The 20,661-nt window shown below is 33.6% G+C and overlaps 1 protein-coding gene across 1 annotated transcript; it reads right to left on the reverse strand.

Moving 5' to 3' along the window:
- Window positions 1–2,009: 2,009 nt before the first annotated feature.
- LOC132563454 (sodium-coupled monocarboxylate transporter 1-like) lies at window positions 2,010–16,450 on the reverse strand. Its single transcript, XM_060228213.1, has 13 exons — window positions 16,118–16,450; window positions 13,188–13,256; window positions 12,770–12,821; window positions 12,008–12,075; window positions 11,078–11,158; window positions 10,751–10,824; window positions 10,134–10,271; window positions 9,106–9,241; window positions 8,524–8,612; window positions 6,989–7,101; window positions 6,642–6,712; window positions 3,594–3,761; window positions 2,010–2,096 (listed from the first exon to the last, which is right to left on the reverse strand). The coding sequence occupies exons 1-13, from the start codon at window positions 16,448–16,450 to the stop codon at window positions 2,010–2,012; spliced, it is 1,479 nt and encodes a 492-aa protein (XP_060084196.1).
- Between the last annotated feature and the right edge of the window lie 4,211 nt (window positions 16,451–20,661).

Raw genomic sequence — 20,661 nt, forward strand, 5'->3', positions numbered from 1 at the left:
TATTTTTGCGTATTACACATATGTAATAAAAGCTATCATGACGCAAGCATAATGAGATGACGTCACACATTTCCAGTTGGATGTGGAAAATCAGTTTACTTCAGAATATAACTAAATATGAAATCCTTTTATTTGATATGAGATAAATAGGACTTGCACCAACCTTTTTTTCAGCTCAGCTTGAAAATCTTAGACTTGTTTTTAAAATAATATATCACATGAAAACTATCTGTGTCATATGGATATATTTAGGACACGCCGCTGGTAATAATATCTCCAGGAGAATACCGAAACTTTACATGAATTCAATTACAGTGGGTATGAGATCCTCGATTTAGTACCAATTTACAAGTCATGGAAAATATCTTAGGTGTAAACAACACATGTAGTCATTTGTCTAGGAAATATTAAGAATATTACAAATTCACATAATTGGAATGTAGATACGGAATTTAGAAGTTTCTATAGTGAAAGACAATTCATATGGAAGATGACTTGCTACGATTAACGCCAAGGATATGTATAATGTAAATATCATGTTAGTCAGACAGCACTGTGACGTCACTTGCCAACAAGTTTAGATAGGGTTTTGTTGCGCTTTTCATGCCATTTTTCCCCATTCAATGTAATGATATATTAAACATATATTATGCGGAAAATCAGAGATATTTGTTATAGTTTTCATTACTTCATTACTACAAATGATACCTCCGCAGGGTTTGTCATGCTGTTATATCCTTGTATTGACAATATATCATAACTAATCCATTTTCCTGAATCTGCTAGATTGACCAGCATTTTCCAATATATTCAGTGGCCATTCACTTTCTTAGATAAGGGCGAACAACTCTTTTGAGGATAGTATCATTTGTATGTGTCTACCTTGATCGTCCATATAAGACGGTTTAGAACAAACAATACTAGAAACGAGATTTTATCACATTGTTTAAACACTAACATAATAGTTTTATATAATATTCCTTAATTTATTGTAACGTCATCGAATGTATGTGTCGTCAAAATATAGTATCCTTGCCACCATGTACTTTGAAAATGTGTCCTAATGGTTGAGCATGTGAAACTTTATACTGAAAGCGCCAATGTTTAGAAGACGTTATCGTTTGTGCACCTTTTTCAATATCTTAAACAAGAGAATGTGGAAACATTTTTTTATTACCAACCACATATACGCCACCACACACATTCTTACACCCACCACCTCATCCATATACATACATATATGTATATCATATTTACATTATTCACATTATCCAATTATATATTTCATTGAGTTGTTATGGAAGGCCTCCCTATTCACATTGATATTTCAAAACATAATTGGTTCACTACAACCACGTGTCTGTCTAAAGTCGAATGGACATCTAATGAAGTACCCGAATGAATAATGCGAACATTTTTTTTTATTGCACATCTGCTTCACCTGGTGAATAGATATTTGTTTCCTTGTTGTTAACTCTGGGGAGGTGAGGTCAATATGCAGTTGTCTCCTATAGTCACTTCTCAGGTTTTTCTTTCACGGCATTACCTGAGTTCTTCACTTCCTGATCTGTCCCCAACAACGGCAACATACGGAATTGTGTAGTACGTTTTGGAGTTACATCTTCAATAATTCCTATGATTTACTAAAACATATTTGATTTTTTGAAAGCAAAAATTCACATGTGGATCCAAAGTATCGCAGATCTCTTCATTGGAATTATATCGAGAGCATACTTAAACCAATTTCAATAAAGATTTGGTGTAGAGTTCCTTTGAAGTAAATTATCAAGTATGAATTTCATTACTCTTGGGTATACTGTAACCAAATTAGGTTTCCAATAATAATGTATTAAGTTTACAAAAATCGCTGTAAATCGCTAACTTTCGTACACGTGATACACAACGGCCAACCAAGATATTTTGTCATATTGAGATTTGCAGATCAAATTCTACATAGAAATATAAACGACTACGTCTAAAAGTTTTATATTGAGGGTATATAAATCACTTCATGACACACTGTGATCTTCAACGCATTTTTGACCATTGGCAGTTTTGACATGGTCTAGTTCATTTTCATCAAGTGACTCCAATACCTGGAAAACAGAAAAAAAAATGATATCAAACAAGTCTGCTAACCTGATGATTTCAGAAAGTGAGGTTGAACTTGATATAAAAGCATAGATAACGGAATAACACATACAGATATCTGGACGTGACTGTTTCGTATATATAATCTAATTATGTTACCATAGTTTTATTTTATGTGCAAATAATGGTGTTCTTGACAAGGATTACTTTAAGGCTAGTACTAATGCGAGTCATTTAGAAAACACGTTAAGCTATGCGGAAAGCAAAGTCATGTGGTCATATTGCTTTTATCTATGTATTGGAGGTGCAAATACTTATATACGCTCGATTCTTAAAATTCAAAGAGAACTGAAGAAAAAAATCAAACTGCAGTCTTTTGTCATACCAATGATCCGCCAAAAAATAGCATCACCGGTTGTGTGATAAAATATTTAGAACATAATGCCTGTTCATTCGTGTATCAGACTTACGTCATCATGTATTGATAAATGGTTATGGACACCACAGCGATATTTTCTTCTAAACGATTTCGGAATACAGCAACACAACAGGTCACCCACAGGAACAGTAAGATTTTTGTCAACAGGATCCGATTCTTTGTTAAAATATAAAACACATATATCTGAAATGTTACTAATTCAGAGATGTACATATGGATAGAATCAATCTATTTCCACACATAGTGTCTTGTTGAACCAGCTTAACCATATGAATTGTTCTATATAATACATTTTACGATGACATACTTGTGTTAGATTTTCTAATATAGTAATTAAGAAATTCTGAGATAAGCTTTCTATACAGAAATCCCAATAAACTAACACCAAGTATGGGCACGTCAAAATACACAATATATCGATTTAGTATAAAACAAATTGTGTATAACTCATGGAAACTATATCTCATTAGTTTCACTTATAAAGCATCAGAGAGAATATTGAGTTACTTACTTCTAAGGCGACTGATAAGCGATCCTGCTATGAGAACAGTACATATACCGATTGGTCTCAGCCATTTATAGGAAATAGAATATAATATGTTGACACCTTCGCTACAAATAGAACTGGTTCATTAATTATAAACATCAAATTAAACGCGATATCTCGAATATTCGGTGATAAGTAAAAGATTGAAATATATAATTTGTAATTGTTCTGTTAATGGGTTTAATGATATATAACGAAGGACTCAGAAAACGTCTGAATTGTTGTAATATACTACATGACAGCACCTGACGTTTATTTCATGTTCAAAACAATAGAACAACATGTATTTGTAATACGTAAGTAATATGTCGTAATAATCTTAATTAAAACTTAAAAGCAGAGGGCAAATTCTGACCAAGACAAAGCTTCACCAAAGACAATGAGTACAAGGAGAATACGATTACGTGTATCAGAAGAAAATGATTCGAAGGTTACTTACGGCCCTGTCGAAGTGATGTCTGGAATTTGCGTCGATGTGAAACTCGAAATATCATTTGTTGTTACTGAATTATATACGTGGCTAGACAGCGTTGTATTGATGATGACAGAATTGTTAGGAAATATACAGTTTTCCATAGAAGCTGGTTCAAGTTTTGTATTCACACTGACTACATCATTTATGTATCGTCCGATCGCAAGCCATCCAACAAGTGCACAGCTCATACATCCACTAACCATGGCTCCCTGTAACAGATTCAATGAGCATCAGAAGTCATCTTCACAATATTACTGTACAATGGAAACAATCAAAAGCCTTAACTGTGGGAGTTGCAGAACACAACCCCTTATATAAAGCTATTGTTCCGATGTTAAGAGAAATATAAACAAGAGGAGGATATGATAATACACTGTCATGCACACGGATCAAGGGCAAGCGATACACAAACGAATAATTTACAGCAAAATACTTGCAAAAAAGGAGAATAAAAATATTTTGGAATATGATATTTCACTTAGATGAATTTTGAAATTTATTGTCATGGCTTTTGAATAACCATTATTGAAAATTCAGTAATTAAACCGAGTTGAATTTGACAAATCACCCATCACCTTACCAGTGTGTTCATTTGTGCCAGAAAAAAAAAGGTATTTATTATTCATATCAACGAGTTAGTGCTCGGACAAAACAGTCCAAGTAGAAACTTACTGAATGCTTAATAATCACCGAACTAACTGTCCCAGACATGAAGTAGAAACTTACTGATGACTAGATTATCACTGAACTAACTGTCCTGGATATGAAGTAGAAATTCACTAATGGTTTTCTTATTATTGACATCAGTATCTTACCAATGAATTCGCTCGTGGACAAAACAATCCAAGCAAAAATATGCCGATAACTGCTCCTCTCACACAGGAACTTGTAGTGCGGAATATCTGTTAATAATAAAGTATGATTTAATCCATCCAACGGGCAGAACTCATTGATATACGGAACTTAGCACAGATGCAGTCGTGAAAAATCGATCTCATGGCTTCATTTTATCAGGCACATTAGAAGTTACCACATTTCAAAATACGGAACAAAAGCAAGAAAAAGCTGCAACTAACTACAAAAAGTGTATTCTATCAGACGTTTTGGATCCCTGAAATGTGTTCTTTGTGTTGTTTGATTTATGTTGTTGAAACAAAAGGACAGTTAAAATAGCGTATGAATGGTCATCGCTTTGCAATTGTAAATCATCAATGTTTGTATCAAATTTCAATTGCCATGGCCGTTCCTTATGGCCATATACTTGATACATTGACCATAGACAACGTGATGTACACTGCATGAGATTCATTGGCACTGCTGCAACATACGGTACACTGACATTATAGCTTTATTCACACTTCAAATTAGACGCCACTGACAGCGGCATTGCAATAAAGTCACCAGATGCATTCAAGTTTTTAGACTTTTTGGGAACTTTACAGGATCTATCATGTTCGAACGATGTTGTATTCGCCTGCTCTCTCCATGTGGCGGCAAATTCATGTGGATTTAAACAAACGCTCCTGCTGACCTTTGGTTTCTAGCTTACAGGCATCATACAATTACTCATAAGAGAGAGATATAACACCTTTGAGGCCGTTGGCAGGCATGTCTGCAGTTCCTCAACACCTCGGCAAGAAATTAAAGTATAGCGAGAGAATTGGGGAGTGAATGGTATTAGCATCAGAAATATTTTACACTAGAAAATTGTCAAAACTAATAACCAATTATACAAAAATACTCCCGTCAATTTCTTTTTTTTTTCTAAATTCCTAAATAACGAGCGCATGCAGCAATAACTAATGTCGTGCAGATTGCCTGAAATATAATCATCCTTGTTCTTGTTCTACCTCATTCGAAACTGAAAGTTATCTTATTATGAGAGAGTTCCTTTCAAAGAAGGTGAATATACTGTTTAGACAACAATGAAGCGTACTTTGTGAAATATTCGTAAAAATCAAAGACATACGGAAGAAGAAATTGTTAAACTGGTCGAATTTCTTGCTAAGAGCATAGTGCTAAGATCTTACAACCGACTATTGCAATACCTATGGATGACTTGTTTTTGTTTTTATACGATACTGGATATATTTATGGAGATAAAGAGAACTGTCGGGAAATAGTCATAGAGACAAAATTAATATTTTAAATACAGCATCACATTACGTAATTTCCGCTTCGCATTAAACATTTAGAACTGCGAGAAGTTTTGTCTCGGTATCATTCACCAAGAACTAAAGAAATTGCTGTTAGTTAGACTAAACACGTAAAGAAATGCATAAAAACCATAAATGACATTTATCATTATATATCATTTATTGTATAAATCATCTAAAATGGCATTTCATTACTTAATTAACTCTATAAACTCAGTTCTTTCGTATGCGGTTGTAAAATGAGTGCACAAATTTAAAGTTGTATAAAAGCCTGAAAATAAACGTATTGAAAAGGGCGACAATGAGTTTGGCATTCAAACTGGTACTTAGAGTTTCTTGGTAAAGCCTTTTTGAGAAAATCTATTGGGTTGTCCGTTAGTCTAGTATATTTGCAACTGAAGCAACATATTAACCACATGTTCTAGGGAACTGATTGAAAACGGGGTTCAACTAACATGTTATGGACACAAATCACTGTATTGTGTACAGGATAGTTAAAATAGTATTTTCCTGACAGATTCTCGTCATCTCTATTGCAGAGAACAAAAGAATCCTCATCGTGCGTTGATACAGGCGTAAAGAAAAAGAAAAAAAGAAGACCCCGCTTGGGTGATTTGCATGCAATAACATGGACAAAGAAGGCACGACAGCTGTTGCAATAGCATTATTGGGTATTAATTTTTTAGGACAACTTTTCCTGTTTTATTGATCGAATCGTCCTTTTCACCCCGATTTATTACAAAGAACTAAAATGAAAGCGAAATCGATTGCCACCATTTTTATTTCATCAATAAAAAAGTGAAATGAAACCAGATGTTTACCTTTTTATTCGTGTATCTGGGCATGTTCTCGTGTCTAACTCATGTATCAATATTTATTATAAATGAATACAGTATTTTTAAACCAATATATATTGAAACAAAAAGCAATTACCTGTACGATTGGGCCTTCAAGACCAGAGACCAGGAAGGCAACGACAACACCAATAGCTCCAAACACCAGGACTTGAAATATAAATAACTACATTAACAAATAAATAGATCGTTAGCTTGTTAAAATCGTGTCCTTATGTAACCAACATAAATTCATAGAAAAATAAAGGTATTCTTCACTTGGAAATTAATTGCGTGTAAGTATCTTATTATATTTCAATATGCGAATTATTAAATCAAAGACAGTTTCCACAGGTAGGCATGATACATTGGCGTAACTGAATTGCAATACAAACAAGCATAATCTTTTATAATGTTTATGATCAATATCAATATGTTGTATCGTACCTGATACCTGTGTGATAATTGTAGATTTTGTATTAGACATAGGCTTTGTATGGGGCTTGATAATGTCCTCCCAAAACAATGCTGACAGACCACTAAGTGTCGAAGACATTGTGCTGAAATAATATCGAGATGTTATGTAAGATAGGTAAGTGGAAAATATAAAGTCATCAAAATCCCCTGTCCATGTTCATTTGTAAAATATAAACATTTAAATAGAGCAACATGGATCACTGGAACAGATATCAGCCAATACTAAGTAGTGATAGTAATAAGTGTACAAAGCAAGTTTCCTAAAAATTCCTTCATAAGATAATAGGTATTAAACGGAAAGCAGCATCCGAGAGTGATTTAAGAAATCAGGCACTCAGGTCACAGCAGCCTCAATAGATATGCGCGGAATTAGCTGTTAATCAAATTTGGGCAAGGAATTAAGGTAACAAGTGTACAAAACAAGTTTCATAAAAAGAAACATACCACTCCTTCAAAAGATGCCATGTGGAAAACAGCATACGGACGGACAGAAAAAGACATGGAAGGACTGTCGGAACCCATTTGAATATCGCCCGCCAACTTTATTTGGCGTGAATAATAACAGATCAACCTTTTGGTACTAACAGATCATGTCAAATAGGGAAACATTATCATTGACTGGGGATAATTCAAAGGAGCGGAAAAGAAAAAAATATTCCTTCGAAGTGGTAGGTCAGGGAAACCATATAGATATGCTCAAGTTCGCCTTCAAAGTGACTAGATGGTTCATATACTTCATACATATAATATATGTATCGACCTTCATTTGATTGTACATCCTTACCATCTAGCGTACCTATGGGGGATCACTAGTTCACCTTATTTCCACTGTAACATTACTTCTATCTCATCACATTTCTTTCTAACATAATAAACGCAGCCGAAATGTCACGTGAATTTATTGCCATCTCGCACAATCGTAGCTCAGTACAAAAACGCCTTACACTACTCATTTGTCTGATGTAGACGACAGTTAAAATCATGGAAATATCACACATAATTTTCTAACTGGATGTGTTATAAAACGTAATCAGATGCATCAAACTTTTGTAGTGCAATGTCTGATCTAAATTATCCACATCTTACAATAATGATTCATGCGCGGTGTCACTGTTACAATTATATCCCTTATCCTTTTTTACTGTAAGATCCCGGAGGGGTCTTAGGTCTTAGGAACCTGCACAACAGATTGAATATCAAAGCTGACGTGGTTATGTCCCTGGGTAAGTCACTTTACCTTCATTGTTCTAAACAACATGCAACGCAGGGATCTCATATTGTTCAGTGCGATAGTCACAACAACAGGGCTTCGCCTCACACGGCGACATCAATTAATTTACCTATTGCCAATTATCATTTCGTTCCATTTTGAAATTTCAAACGATTTCTCTTCGGCATTGAAATCAATATCAACGATATAATTATAAAGAAATATAACCACACCACATGTAGCATGACAAAATCGACCTCAGTTCATTTTGTATTATATCTTGATATTTTCTTACCTCAGTGATGCACTAAATATTGCTGCTAGGAATAGTCCTGGTAGACATGGGGTGTTCCTGAATATGTCAACTACCATTTGAGCAATTAACTAAAACCAAATAAAACATTTGAACATTTAAACTGACTTCATATTAACGAGCTGTTTATCAACAGAAAACGGCCAATCATTACTTTACTAAAAAAAAAACAAAATGCATCGTGAACATAAAAAAAAACAACAGATAAAGAACCAACATGTAAATAGAATTGTAATTCTCAGTCAAATTCGATAGAGATAAGGTAAACCATCAACAACAGAAAATGTTTTACGGAGACTTCAGAATAAGTTCAAGGAAAATAAGACCAGGTGTTCCGGAAAAGTGAACATCTTCTGCTTCATCGACACCTGCTTTGTTAAGCCAAGCCATATTTGTTTCTAATAATGATTTCTTTTTTATCTAAACAGTTTCAATTGTTCACTGTGTGATAACCATGGAGACGTTAGCAAGCGATCTACCATTGCCGCTCACAGACCCTTGAAATAAACAGAGAAGATTCAACTGTTAAAAGTCTGGAAAAATAGAAAGTAATATTAAACTTGCCTGGTTCGGATTATCCACCTCCTTTGCTTCCAAAGGATCACAGCCTTTTGCGTTATAGTACGCAAACAGAACGACTCCTTCCAGAGCGGCGATCAGGTTAGTTATAAGAAAAGCAAATGCCGTAAAGAGGTACATTCTGGAAGAAAGCATGGTACTTAGAAAATAAGTTATAAGAATATTTATCGAACTTCCAACTTTACGTAATTACGAATGTAAGTGTTCTAAACATTTTATTCATAATTTACATTTTTGCTTTTATGAAATGTGAAAATGTTTAATTATGATATTACTTGTTTAACAAGATAGACGATTGCAGATATGATGTTAATGGAAAAAAAACACTTTACAATCACGTATGTGCTACTATTTGAATTGCATAGTAAGGTGTTAAAACATGAATTTACTCCTATATGAATATATTGATAAGATTTAGTTAAAAACCTAAAATATCGTATATGACAATATCAATTTTAGTTTGTAAATGCATATCCCTTCTTTTAATATAGAAATATATTTGTAACATATGTTAAATAAATCATTTGATAAACGTCGTGAAAATAACTCTGAAAAAAGATTCACATGCTACGAAAGGATATGGATCAATCATCCATAACACGAAATGACAATTAAGGTCACGGAATCCCACTGGTATTTACCAGTCTCTGTTAGGGCTCGTACTAAATGTGTGTTTCGTAACAATGGTCACTGAATGTACAAGTAATTATTTATATTTTATACTATATTGCCAGACTATTTCTTGTATACAGACAACATGCGGTACTTATCAGTCTTTTCATCGAGTTATGTCCCTTGTTTATACAATAAGGTTGGAGTAAACGATATTTTGATGCATTGAATATAGCACAAATTTATTTTAATCATATATACTTAACACAGCCATAAATGTTGTTATCATGACCTTAACAAATTTGAAAACAAAAAATTTTGAATGTTATTTAATAGTTAAGAAATAAAACCTGAAGGGTGTCTGAAAAACTTTCTTAGAGAACGAATATTTTCCAACGAACCGTTTTGCTGACTTCACTGTTGGAGTAGCCTTAATTCTCAGAAATGACACCTGTGTTAGTGGTACCCCTAGACCAGAGATTGTGCTCCCGACAACGAGGCTCCAAAACGTCTGTCGAAGTGTTGGATCAGGATTGAAGCTATTTACAAGGGAAAAATAAAGCATATCTTTATCCTTATAGAAAATATTCTAATTAAAAGAATAGAGAACAAAAACTAATAAATGAAACCCACAGTCGGAATTGCACCTTACATACATAGAACAATGCGATCTCTGTTCGATGTATGGCGTGCATGCATGTAATATATTAAAAGTATAAATGCATGATGCTAAGATGACAGATATTAGTACAATCTTTGAATTCCTTTTGTCAAACTACTCACGAAAAACGTACTGATTTAAGCAATGTTAAAACAGCAAATGTAAAGAAAAAATAAAGTAGAAATGGATATCTCAAATGTTAGTTGGGGAATTGTTATCAAAATTCTTCAACCAACTTTCTTTAAAAACAAAACGAAATAGTTTGTAATTTATCTCTGGGCTAACAACGCTTTAACAATGTATTGTAAGAACAAATTATGCTGTGTGAACGATCTATAGAAAAAAAATGTAACACACTTGAAAAGATTCATACGCCCTTTGTCACTAAATGATGTCCATGTCGCCGCAATTCCTCCCGCATCAATGGTACCCTGATTGAACAGATAAATCATGGAAAATGTCAAGAAATAACACCTAAGAGCCCCATTTGCTTCAATTGATGTTGTTGTAAGTAATTAAAATCAGCAACAGTACACAAAACTTTAGTATGACCACAATATATGTATCAATGTTTGAAATCTAAAGCGCCCCAAACCCCATATGCAATGTAAAGTTGTATAGTTCACATCTAGGGTATATTGCATTGATGTTTCAGCATGATGACATCCATTAATTCAATATTACCTTGATTAGCAGGGCAAATATTCCACTAAACATCAAAACTGCTTGAACAACATCTGACCACACCACGGCTTGAAATCCCCCCTAGAAATGACAAATGTGTTGTTTTTACAATAGTTATTTATAAGATTTTATTTAAACAATATTGGTCCTTTCAAACCATAATGAAAGGTTTATTACATTATCGCTGCTTTTGCTATTACAACTAATATTGTTTCACCGTACAAAATATTGCATAATAACTTGTACCATACCTCTATAAGTCAAAGATACAATCTGGAATAGAGTATACATGTTATACAATTATCATTTCACGTTTTAATTTCCCTGAAGATAATATCATACTATGGTTTCCTTTAATATTGTACTTTTTTGTGTGGGACATACCAGTAAAAAAATTGTTTTCACAGTCATGTATTTCTTAGCAAACATGTATCATAAAATGTAAACAGATCACGAGCGAAATATGACATCATCGTGAATTACGAAAGCAAGCACTGAAATATATCAAATATATCGTAGCATACATGATTGTAAGCTTAAATAGCAATATGGTATGTAACACCGTGTATATAGTGTATACAGTGTTTTATATAGATCATCACTTATTACTGTAAACTCTTATTAAATATGGATCGGGTGTTACTTTATTTAGGTAATTTGTCGTTTGCTTCCTTATCCTAGTGGATTCACATTCAAATAAACTAATTAGTGTCCTCTCACGACCACAAACCCCCTTCCACTTGCCGGTTCCCGACAAACGGTGTTTTTCGGATAATACACTACGGCTCGAACAATTACATACGGGCAATTTGGACGTAACAGAGATGTACAATAAAAGTTCTTATTAGCAACTAACCTAACGTTCTAAATATTACACTTAACATTATAATGGCTTGATTTGTTTCACTGATTTAATAAAAAAAAACTTACTATGTATGTATAAACGACCACTACGACCATAACGCCGACAATGGACACCCAATCTGGAATTCCCGCCACTACAACACAGAAAAAAAAAACATTCATACAAAACGTGTGCTTATAACAACATTATCAATGTTAAGTTCATAAGTCAGCAGAACACTGGCGTTCGACGGCGAGACGGAGAACTTGTAACTAACTAACGTTCATAACGCTGGCTTGAAATATGAGTAAATTGATGTAAATCGACTTCCAGGTAAATTGTTTTAAAGTTTCCGGACTCGTAAACGAGTGTTTAGATGCAGAGAACATTTTAGTTTTGTTTTTTTGTTGTTGTTTTCTTTGGACCAACTTTCCTTCCTAAGTTCATTCTCTTAAGTAGTTGTTCGGCCAAATTGGTGTAAATTGCGAAATGAGGAGATTTAAGGTATAAGCCATCCTAATCACTTCTGTCCTGTGTGTCATATGTTCCTTTTGCACCCACTGTGCTACCATGAGGTCTAACCATGTCACCGTCACGTATTTCCTATGTATCAGAAGTAGGGTAAATAAATAATTTACTTTGTACATGCTGACTTCACCTTGAGTAAATATATTCGTCGCGCTGTTACGCAATCAGTCTTGTGTAGTATGCATAAAGTACATATGTTGGTCGCCCTGCTACATCCTGTGTAGTATATATCGCATCGCATGGAAAATTGCTGACTGTGGTTAGCAGCTGAAGAGAATAAGGGTATTTCTATCGTTTTATATAAGAAAACGAATTCTTACCCGCCTCCAGTGTCACTGCAGGAACAAATAAAACCGTTCCTAGATAGTTTAGCTGCAAAAATGTAAATTGTGATATAAACATTGATTGTCCGGTAATGCCAGATTATAAGGAATCATCAAACATGTAGCTTCCAAATTTACTGCTTCTCAAATATTCGCTAATTTTAATTATACCATTTCTTGGCAATATTGCATATTACAGTTGTTTTTATTTAAGATTGTAAATGACGCATTTAACATGAATATCCATCACAGGAGGAAGGCTGAACTATGGCAATATACTGTGTCAGATTGTAACGTTGTCAATCAGGCTTGTACGACACACAGAAAGACAAACCGACATGATGTTCAAATATTTCGTTACATGTATTTGAGACATGAATACTTCCCATCAGATGGGAGTATTAAAGATACCTACCCCTGAAATAATACTTAGAACTGTAGCAAACATTCGGATCCCATGTGACTTGTACCGTAGTTCTAAATACTGCAATAAGAATTATAGATAATCAAAATTCATGTTTCCTATTTTGAGTTCACAACTGCCATGTCCATGACGATGATAAGATGGTTATATATCTATTCAATATCAACTGTCTGTAGATCGGAAATACTAGTATTATTTGGCTGTTGATCGGGGTTACAGTATTACTAAGTATAATTTGGCTGTTGATCGGGGTTACCGTATTACTAAGTATTTGGCTGTTGATCGGGGTTACCGCATTACTAAGTATAATTTGGCTGTTGATCGGGGTTACCGTATTACTAAGTATAATTTGACTGTTGATCGGGGTTACCGTGTTACTAAGTATAAGTTGGCTGTTGATCGGGGTTACCGTATTACTAAGTGTAATTTGGCTGTTGATCGGGGTTACCGTATTACTAAGTATAATTTGGCTGTTGATCGGGGTTACCGTATTACTAAGTATAATTTGGCTGTTGATCGGGGTTACCGTATTACTAAGTATAATTTGACTGTTGATCGGGGTTACCGTATTACTAAGTATAATTTTGACTGTTGATCGGGGTTACCGTATTACTAAGTATAATTTTGACTGTTGATCGGGGTTACCGTATTACTAAGTATAATTTTGACTGTTGATCGGGGTTACCGTATTACTAAGCATAATTTTGACTGTTGATCGGGGTTACCGTATTACTAAGTATATTTTGACTGTTGATGGGGGTTACCGTATTACTAAGCATAATTTTGACTGTTGATCGGGGTTACCGTATTACTAAGCATAATTTTGACTGTTGATCGGGGTTACCGTATTACTAAGTATAATTTGGCTGTTGCTCGGGGTTACCAAGTATCATCTAGATGGATACCGTATTCGACTATATACCCTTAATTACCTAACAGACAAATTATTTAATTTAACTTAACAGAATAACAAGTTCAAAGAGGCAAACTTTGTTTGGGTCAGAAATAGTTAAAAAGGTAAGGTAGACGGTCAAAGAGGGAAGATTAATACTGTCTTTGAAAATTGTTATCTTTAAGTCGCTAAACACACTGACCAGGCAAACAAATACCTGTATTGCATTTAGTTACATTAGCACTTGTGTGAGCATTACACTTTAATTTATATAAACGCGTGATATCACGTTTCATCTGAAAAGGTCACGTAAGGACAGAGCCAAAGAAAGAAAGGGCACCTGGGAGTAGTTAAAAAAAACTTCACAAGTAGACTTACGAGCTTGGATATATATCAAAACTGAACATATCATTATGTTGATAATGTCATATTGCAGTATACCTTTGTATACTGCATTGTCATTTATATATTCATATAAACGTAAAAGGTAATTCTATTAATATTAAAAAACACAAACTTTATTTACTTTATAACAATTGCGAAACAAGTTATGTCAACTTATACTAATCACGAGAGGTCTTATTGTGGGAGGGAACCGGAGTACCCGGGGAAAACCCACGTGGTCGGGTAGGTGACCCTTTTATTTTTCTCGTCCGTCTCCGGTCGGCTAGGTTAAAGGCAAGTGCGTTACCACTGCGCCACCCGACCACTCTATTTAACCGTTATATTACTGGAAATTCTACACGATCTATCTATTTATTCGATAATGAAAACAATTACATATCCTAGCATCACACATGTTACATCTTAAAGTTTATTAAAGACACAACAAAGCGTTGACTACGAGAGGAAAGTTGTATAGCATCTAACCCTTCATTATGTATTGTAGATCTCATTGATAAAATATTTCATACCTTTAAATCTTCGAGAGATTTTGATTGCCTTGCTTTTTATTTGACTTAACCTATTTACCGACTGTAACAGATGTTAGAGTAGGCGGTCCGTAACAGCGTTGTTGTAACGGACATTAACTACTATACCTGCCGGAAATTGGAGTATTCTGTAGGAATAGCAAATAAAAACGAAATATTTTTTTCTAATTATTTTAATAATAGTTCTAATTAAACAAAATTCAATTCTGGGCGCACTAGAAAGCTCGATCACAGTGTCAGAATAGATTAGAGTTCTTGTTTAAATCTTAGCATGCTTATATCGTTCAAGGTAAATATCACGGTATTAATGAAACATGCATGATTTTGTCGGTATATATATAGTTGTTCATTACAGTAAAAATGTCTGTATATAAAACATGTGCGACCGTTGCTTTTACAAAAATGAATTATATCTATACGGGGAGAGCTCCATGATATTTATATTTCTCGACTGTTTCATACATTGCTTTACACTAAATTATATTTGTTTACACTGTTTTATACATTGTTCTACATTGTTTTAAACTAATTTACATTGTTTTACATTGGTTTAAATTTGGTTACATTGTATTACATTTTTTACACTAATTTATACTGATTTAAATTTTTACATCTTTTACATTGTTTTAAAATTTTACATTGATTTAGAATGCATCTGACAGTGTCTTCATTCTGATTGTATTGTTAGAATATGAACCGGAAAAAATACATTAAAAAAGTGAATAATAATAATAAGATATGCTATTTCAATATGAGAAATATAAGTAACAGTAGGATTTTTTTAATATAAAAAACCTATATGAGCTAATAGAAAATGTAGATAAATATTAATGAATATTGAATATTATTTATGATTGATTTCTTTGAGAGATGATTGTGTTGACATGTTGACCAGCCCAGAGTCTTAATGTCCTTAACGTGCTCGTGTAAGTAATTCGAAATGAAAATTATTATCATTTTTGAATGTACACAATTTTGGAAAATGTCGGCAGATCAAGGTTATGTTTTCAAGTTTTTGTATATACGACATCGATATTTTGATGGCGATAATATATCAGGCCGATGCTTAACTGATTAAGTAATGATATGAAAAGTACCTCAAATATACTTGTAACCTCCAATCTCTTCAGTGTAGGCACCAAAAGATGTCGATTCAAAAGGTCAGCAAAGAAGTAACCAAAGTTTGCCATATACCACTGCATACCATACATGTACACTTCCGCCGGAACACCCAACATCGTGATGCCTGATTCATAGGAAACCACTAGCGATATTGCCACTGGAATAGCGGCCATTTGTCCACTGCCCAATAAATACTGGGAAGTTGTCTTGTGTTTCCTTCCTTTCAAAGACTGATAAAGACCAACTCCAAGTGACGTCATCACTGCTAATGCAATGATAGCATAATCCTCCCATTTCAAAAACGCCATTTCAGTATAAACCTTTAGTTATCTGAAATAGGTGGAAAGAAAAGAGTAAGCAACATTTTTATCATGATCATTTTGCGTCTACCAACGAACTCGGACGAAAATCTTTCATTGTGTTGATGTTATATCACTCACTAACGTATTTGTACAAAGTTGACATTTGAACATAAACCTAATTCGATGATGTCCTAATATTTACGACGCAAAAGATTTCAGGAACGGGTTGGTTTTTGTCACAGAGGCATATCAAATTATATGTGTTGTCATTATAGCCTGAAATAAAGGGTTAAGAATGTATACAACACTTCCGTGTGAAGTCTATGTTGACGCATCACCTTTTGCTTAGAGAATGGAGCAGTTACCCCGAGAGCAATGGTATATATGGAAATAAGATGTTGTTTACCTGAACTTATATCCTATTTCCAATACCCGAATACGTTTTATGACTTTTCAAATGAATATATGAATATTTTAAACAAATGTTATTATGATTGAAAACGGGTGATATTATTGCCTTAACACCTGCACGAGTAATACAAAGGGATTTCAGTTTTACACCATGCGGAACACTGACGTCGATATCGACTTTTTAAACGTACAACATTGTAAATCAAAGCTATTGATTCGTTCATTGATAGAATAAATGCAATCAATTTTACTTTAAAATGTTTCTGTAACCTAGTCTGTAGAGTTTAAGTAATCGATTTGTTTACATTACACCTATCTAGGTAACCAGCATACTTATTGGATTTAAAATATAACATATGAGTGTCGTCACACTTGTTTAAAGGTTGCACTTTGTCAAATAATGATTGTAATATTCCTCCATATGTCACGTGAATTTGCTTTAAAAACACAGCTATGATGAGGCGATAGTTATTTACTAAACCAGTGTGTACAGGTGACAAGGTAGGACATGATAAGATCATTCAAAGGCCGTTCAACATATCGGAATATCGGAATATAAAGTAAACCTGAAACAGATACTGGTAGAAATGCAGGCAATTCACGTGATTAAGTGTCTGTTAATCCTGTGTAATCGGGAACAGGACACACAACTAAACAGTAACGGCAGCAGTTTTGGTAATATCAACGAAATATTACAAAATAGGTTGAAACTGAATTTCATTCTATATAGAACAGTGACAAAACAATGCATAGGTGAACACCTAGGATTCTAAAATATATGTACTTATATCAATTAATCTCCTTATTATTATAGCCTGGCGGTAGTACGGCACATCAAAAACTTAATTATGAAAATCGTGATGCAGCAATTACATGAAATATATAAACAACATTTTGTTTAGCAATAGAGGTATTTAAGAATATACTTGTACTATGTAAACAGCTTATAAGTTTTAAAAGTAGTATGCTAGTAACCACAGTAAGATTACCTTTGAAATAAGAAGTGTCTCCTTGCTAAGCATGTGTTCCTATCGCTTTCAAATTAGAAAGACTGACTGTCACAACTCACAAGGTCGTCGTGATTAAGTGTCCAGCTGTGCTAGGTTTAGCAACACGGGATGGCCGACCGAGCTACTCATATCTACATGCATAAATCAATCGTTAATATGTCATTTGCCCGTTTAATAACGAAAAACCATTAATGTTTTTAACTATTTTAAAGAAGATTAAAAACAATATCCAAACAGGAAATAAAGCGGCAATAAACAAAATCGGGAAACATTAGCAGGTTGCGCTTGGCAACAAGACGACGCCATTTTAAATAGACTGCTTTACGTTGTATTTTACCATTCTACGTTGTTATTTAGTAAGAATCATTTTAATGAAAAACAAACTTAATGAATTTATTTGTCATTTGCGTCCGAGCAAGAAAATTGAGCAAGAATATTGGCGAATTCCAATGCAGTAAATAGAAAGCATCGCTTTGGTATGTCGAAACCACGAAAATAATTTCATCACTGGAAAAGTTTTATCATAACTAGTGACGATATAAGATTTCATCAAATTGATTAAGTCCTACATTTTACCAACAAAAATGTTATAAAAAAATCTTAATAAGAGAAAGTAGCCCTGGTCCACAACTATGACTATCATATGAGGTTAATACACCAAATTGTTTAAACATTCAGACACTTGGCCTAATCATCGCTACTACAGGAGAATCCAATTAGCGTTATCCGTGTTTGTTTTCCGCGTTAGGAAACCAATAACAACTTTCAACACAATGTAGACCTGTACTTCTAACTTTCAATATCACATGGAGGTGAATGAATGCAAGAAAGGAATAACGAAGGTGTGTGATGAACCTGGATGGTCAGATCTTATCCAAAAATAAAAAAAAACCGACACACTAGAAACAGTACTATTAATTATCACACTTAGTAATAACACTTGGAGTGTCACACTTCATATCTGTAGATACAGTACTATTAATTATCATACATAGTACTAACACTCGGGGTGTCACAATATATACATTAGATACAGTACTATTAATTATCATACTTAGCACTAACACTCAGTGTGTCACACTTTATATCTATAGAAACAGTACTATTAATTATCATACTTAGTACTAACACTCGGGGTGTCACAATGTATACATTAGATACAGTACTATTAATTATCACACTTAGTACTAACACTCGGATTGTCACACTTTATATCTGTAGATACAGTACTATCAATTATCATACATAGTACTAACACTCGGAGCGTCACACTCCATATCTGTAGATACAGTACTATTAATTATCATACTTAGCACTAACACTCTTAGCGTCACACTATATATCTGTAGAAACAGTATTATTATTACCGATTGTCATACCATCGGAAACATTAAATAGCACAGTATAAGAGAAATAGATATAATTTAATACAATTCTAGAGGAATATTACACATATGGAATATTTATAAGAACTTCCATAACAGAGTAAGCGAAGATGAATATGGATTGCTTTGTGTATTTTTATCAAATATCAAATTGTGAACTTGCTGTGTTATTGTTACTTTTCCTTTTCGTAACACAGACGATTATCTTAATTATAAGTTTCTTGATAAATTGTGCTTAAACCACCATCAGTGATAACCAGGTCAGACAGTAGGTAGGTAATAAATAAACAACAAAACTCAATCAAGTAAAAGGTCCGAAAAGACCATGGGTGATATAGAAAGAAAATAGCATTGACAACTTTCTTTAATGATCCCTTAAATTAATGTTTAAATTATTAGATTAATAAAAAATCAGCATCATCTTCTAAAATATTTTATTACATGTAGAATATGATATTTCAAGTTTCAATTTAATATTATTAATTAGAAATATGATAACCGTACCATATGTTACACGCCGAACGAAATATTCATATAGTTTGTTTCAGCAAAAAGTAGTTCCTTTTAGTCTAAGCAACGCTAGTGTCTCTGGTCTCTGTTTCTATTCCTTTCACCTCTTGATAAGTCATTGCCACTTGGCCTGAAGTGGGACACAAGTAACCGACAATGTTGTTGATAACGTCTCATTTCTTAGTCTCAAATTGATGTGTTAAAGTTATTGACTGCAATTAAATGTTCATAGTATTTATATTTCAGGCTTGAGACTTACGAAGAAAAGTTACTTACAAGAACAACAAACAGAATAATAATCAATAATTGATAGTAATTATTACTAACAAAACGTCAGTCACAAGCATATCAGAAATATCGTCATAAATAAAGTATATCCAGTGGGTTGGTTGTAGTATTGACGAAAACTGAATCACTTATACAACAGTAACTATTCACAGATTTCATAATCATTAGTAAAAATTTAGAAAAGAGTTTTCTAGCATAGTTATATCCGTGAAATATCGATTTTTGTGAACAATATAATTGTAACTATGTACAAAGTGTAAGTTTTAACAACATTTAGATTTAGTTCATGGGACTACTGATCTCCCCAACAAGAGTTTTATTTTTCTTTCGATCACTTTGGACTTTCCTTAGTTTCCTCACAGGCTTCAAAGTGTAGGCCCTTAGCACCTTTGACTAGTACTAGAAGGCTAAATATCTCTATGATAAAGTTTACTTCATTGTTTGGCTAAACTATATCTGACACTAAATCCTTAAATAGTGAAATTAACTTGTGCGTCTTTTGCACAATCTTATAAAACCAGAAAACATTATGAAATACAAACATACACTAAATAGTCTAGCAAAGGATGTCTTATATTTATATATATGTAGATAATTAACTTTTCCGTTGAAA

This window comes from Ylistrum balloti, unplaced genomic scaffold, assembly GCF_031769215.1.
Source record: "Ylistrum balloti isolate Yb309-2 unplaced genomic scaffold, AGI_CSIRO_Ybal_v1 Utg371736, whole genome shotgun sequence".
In the NCBI taxonomy this organism is placed as follows: Eukaryota; Metazoa; Mollusca; class Bivalvia; order Pectinida; family Pectinidae; genus Ylistrum; species Ylistrum balloti.

Excerpts from the sequence above, each read along its gene's own strand:
- LOC132563454 (XM_060228213.1), bottom strand. The coding sequence starts at position 16,450 with ATGGCGTTTTTGAAATGGGAGGATTATGCTATCATTGCATTAGCAGTG. Across the intron at positions 9,242-10,133 it reads ACAGTGAAGTCAGCAAAACG|AATGTACCTCTTTACGGCAT; the intron begins GTTCGTTGGAAA and ends GCTTTCTTCCAG. Across the intron at positions 2,097-3,593 it reads ATACAACGCTGTCTAGCCAC|GTATTGGAGTCACTTGATGA; the intron begins GTATATAATTCA and ends TCTGTTTTCCAG.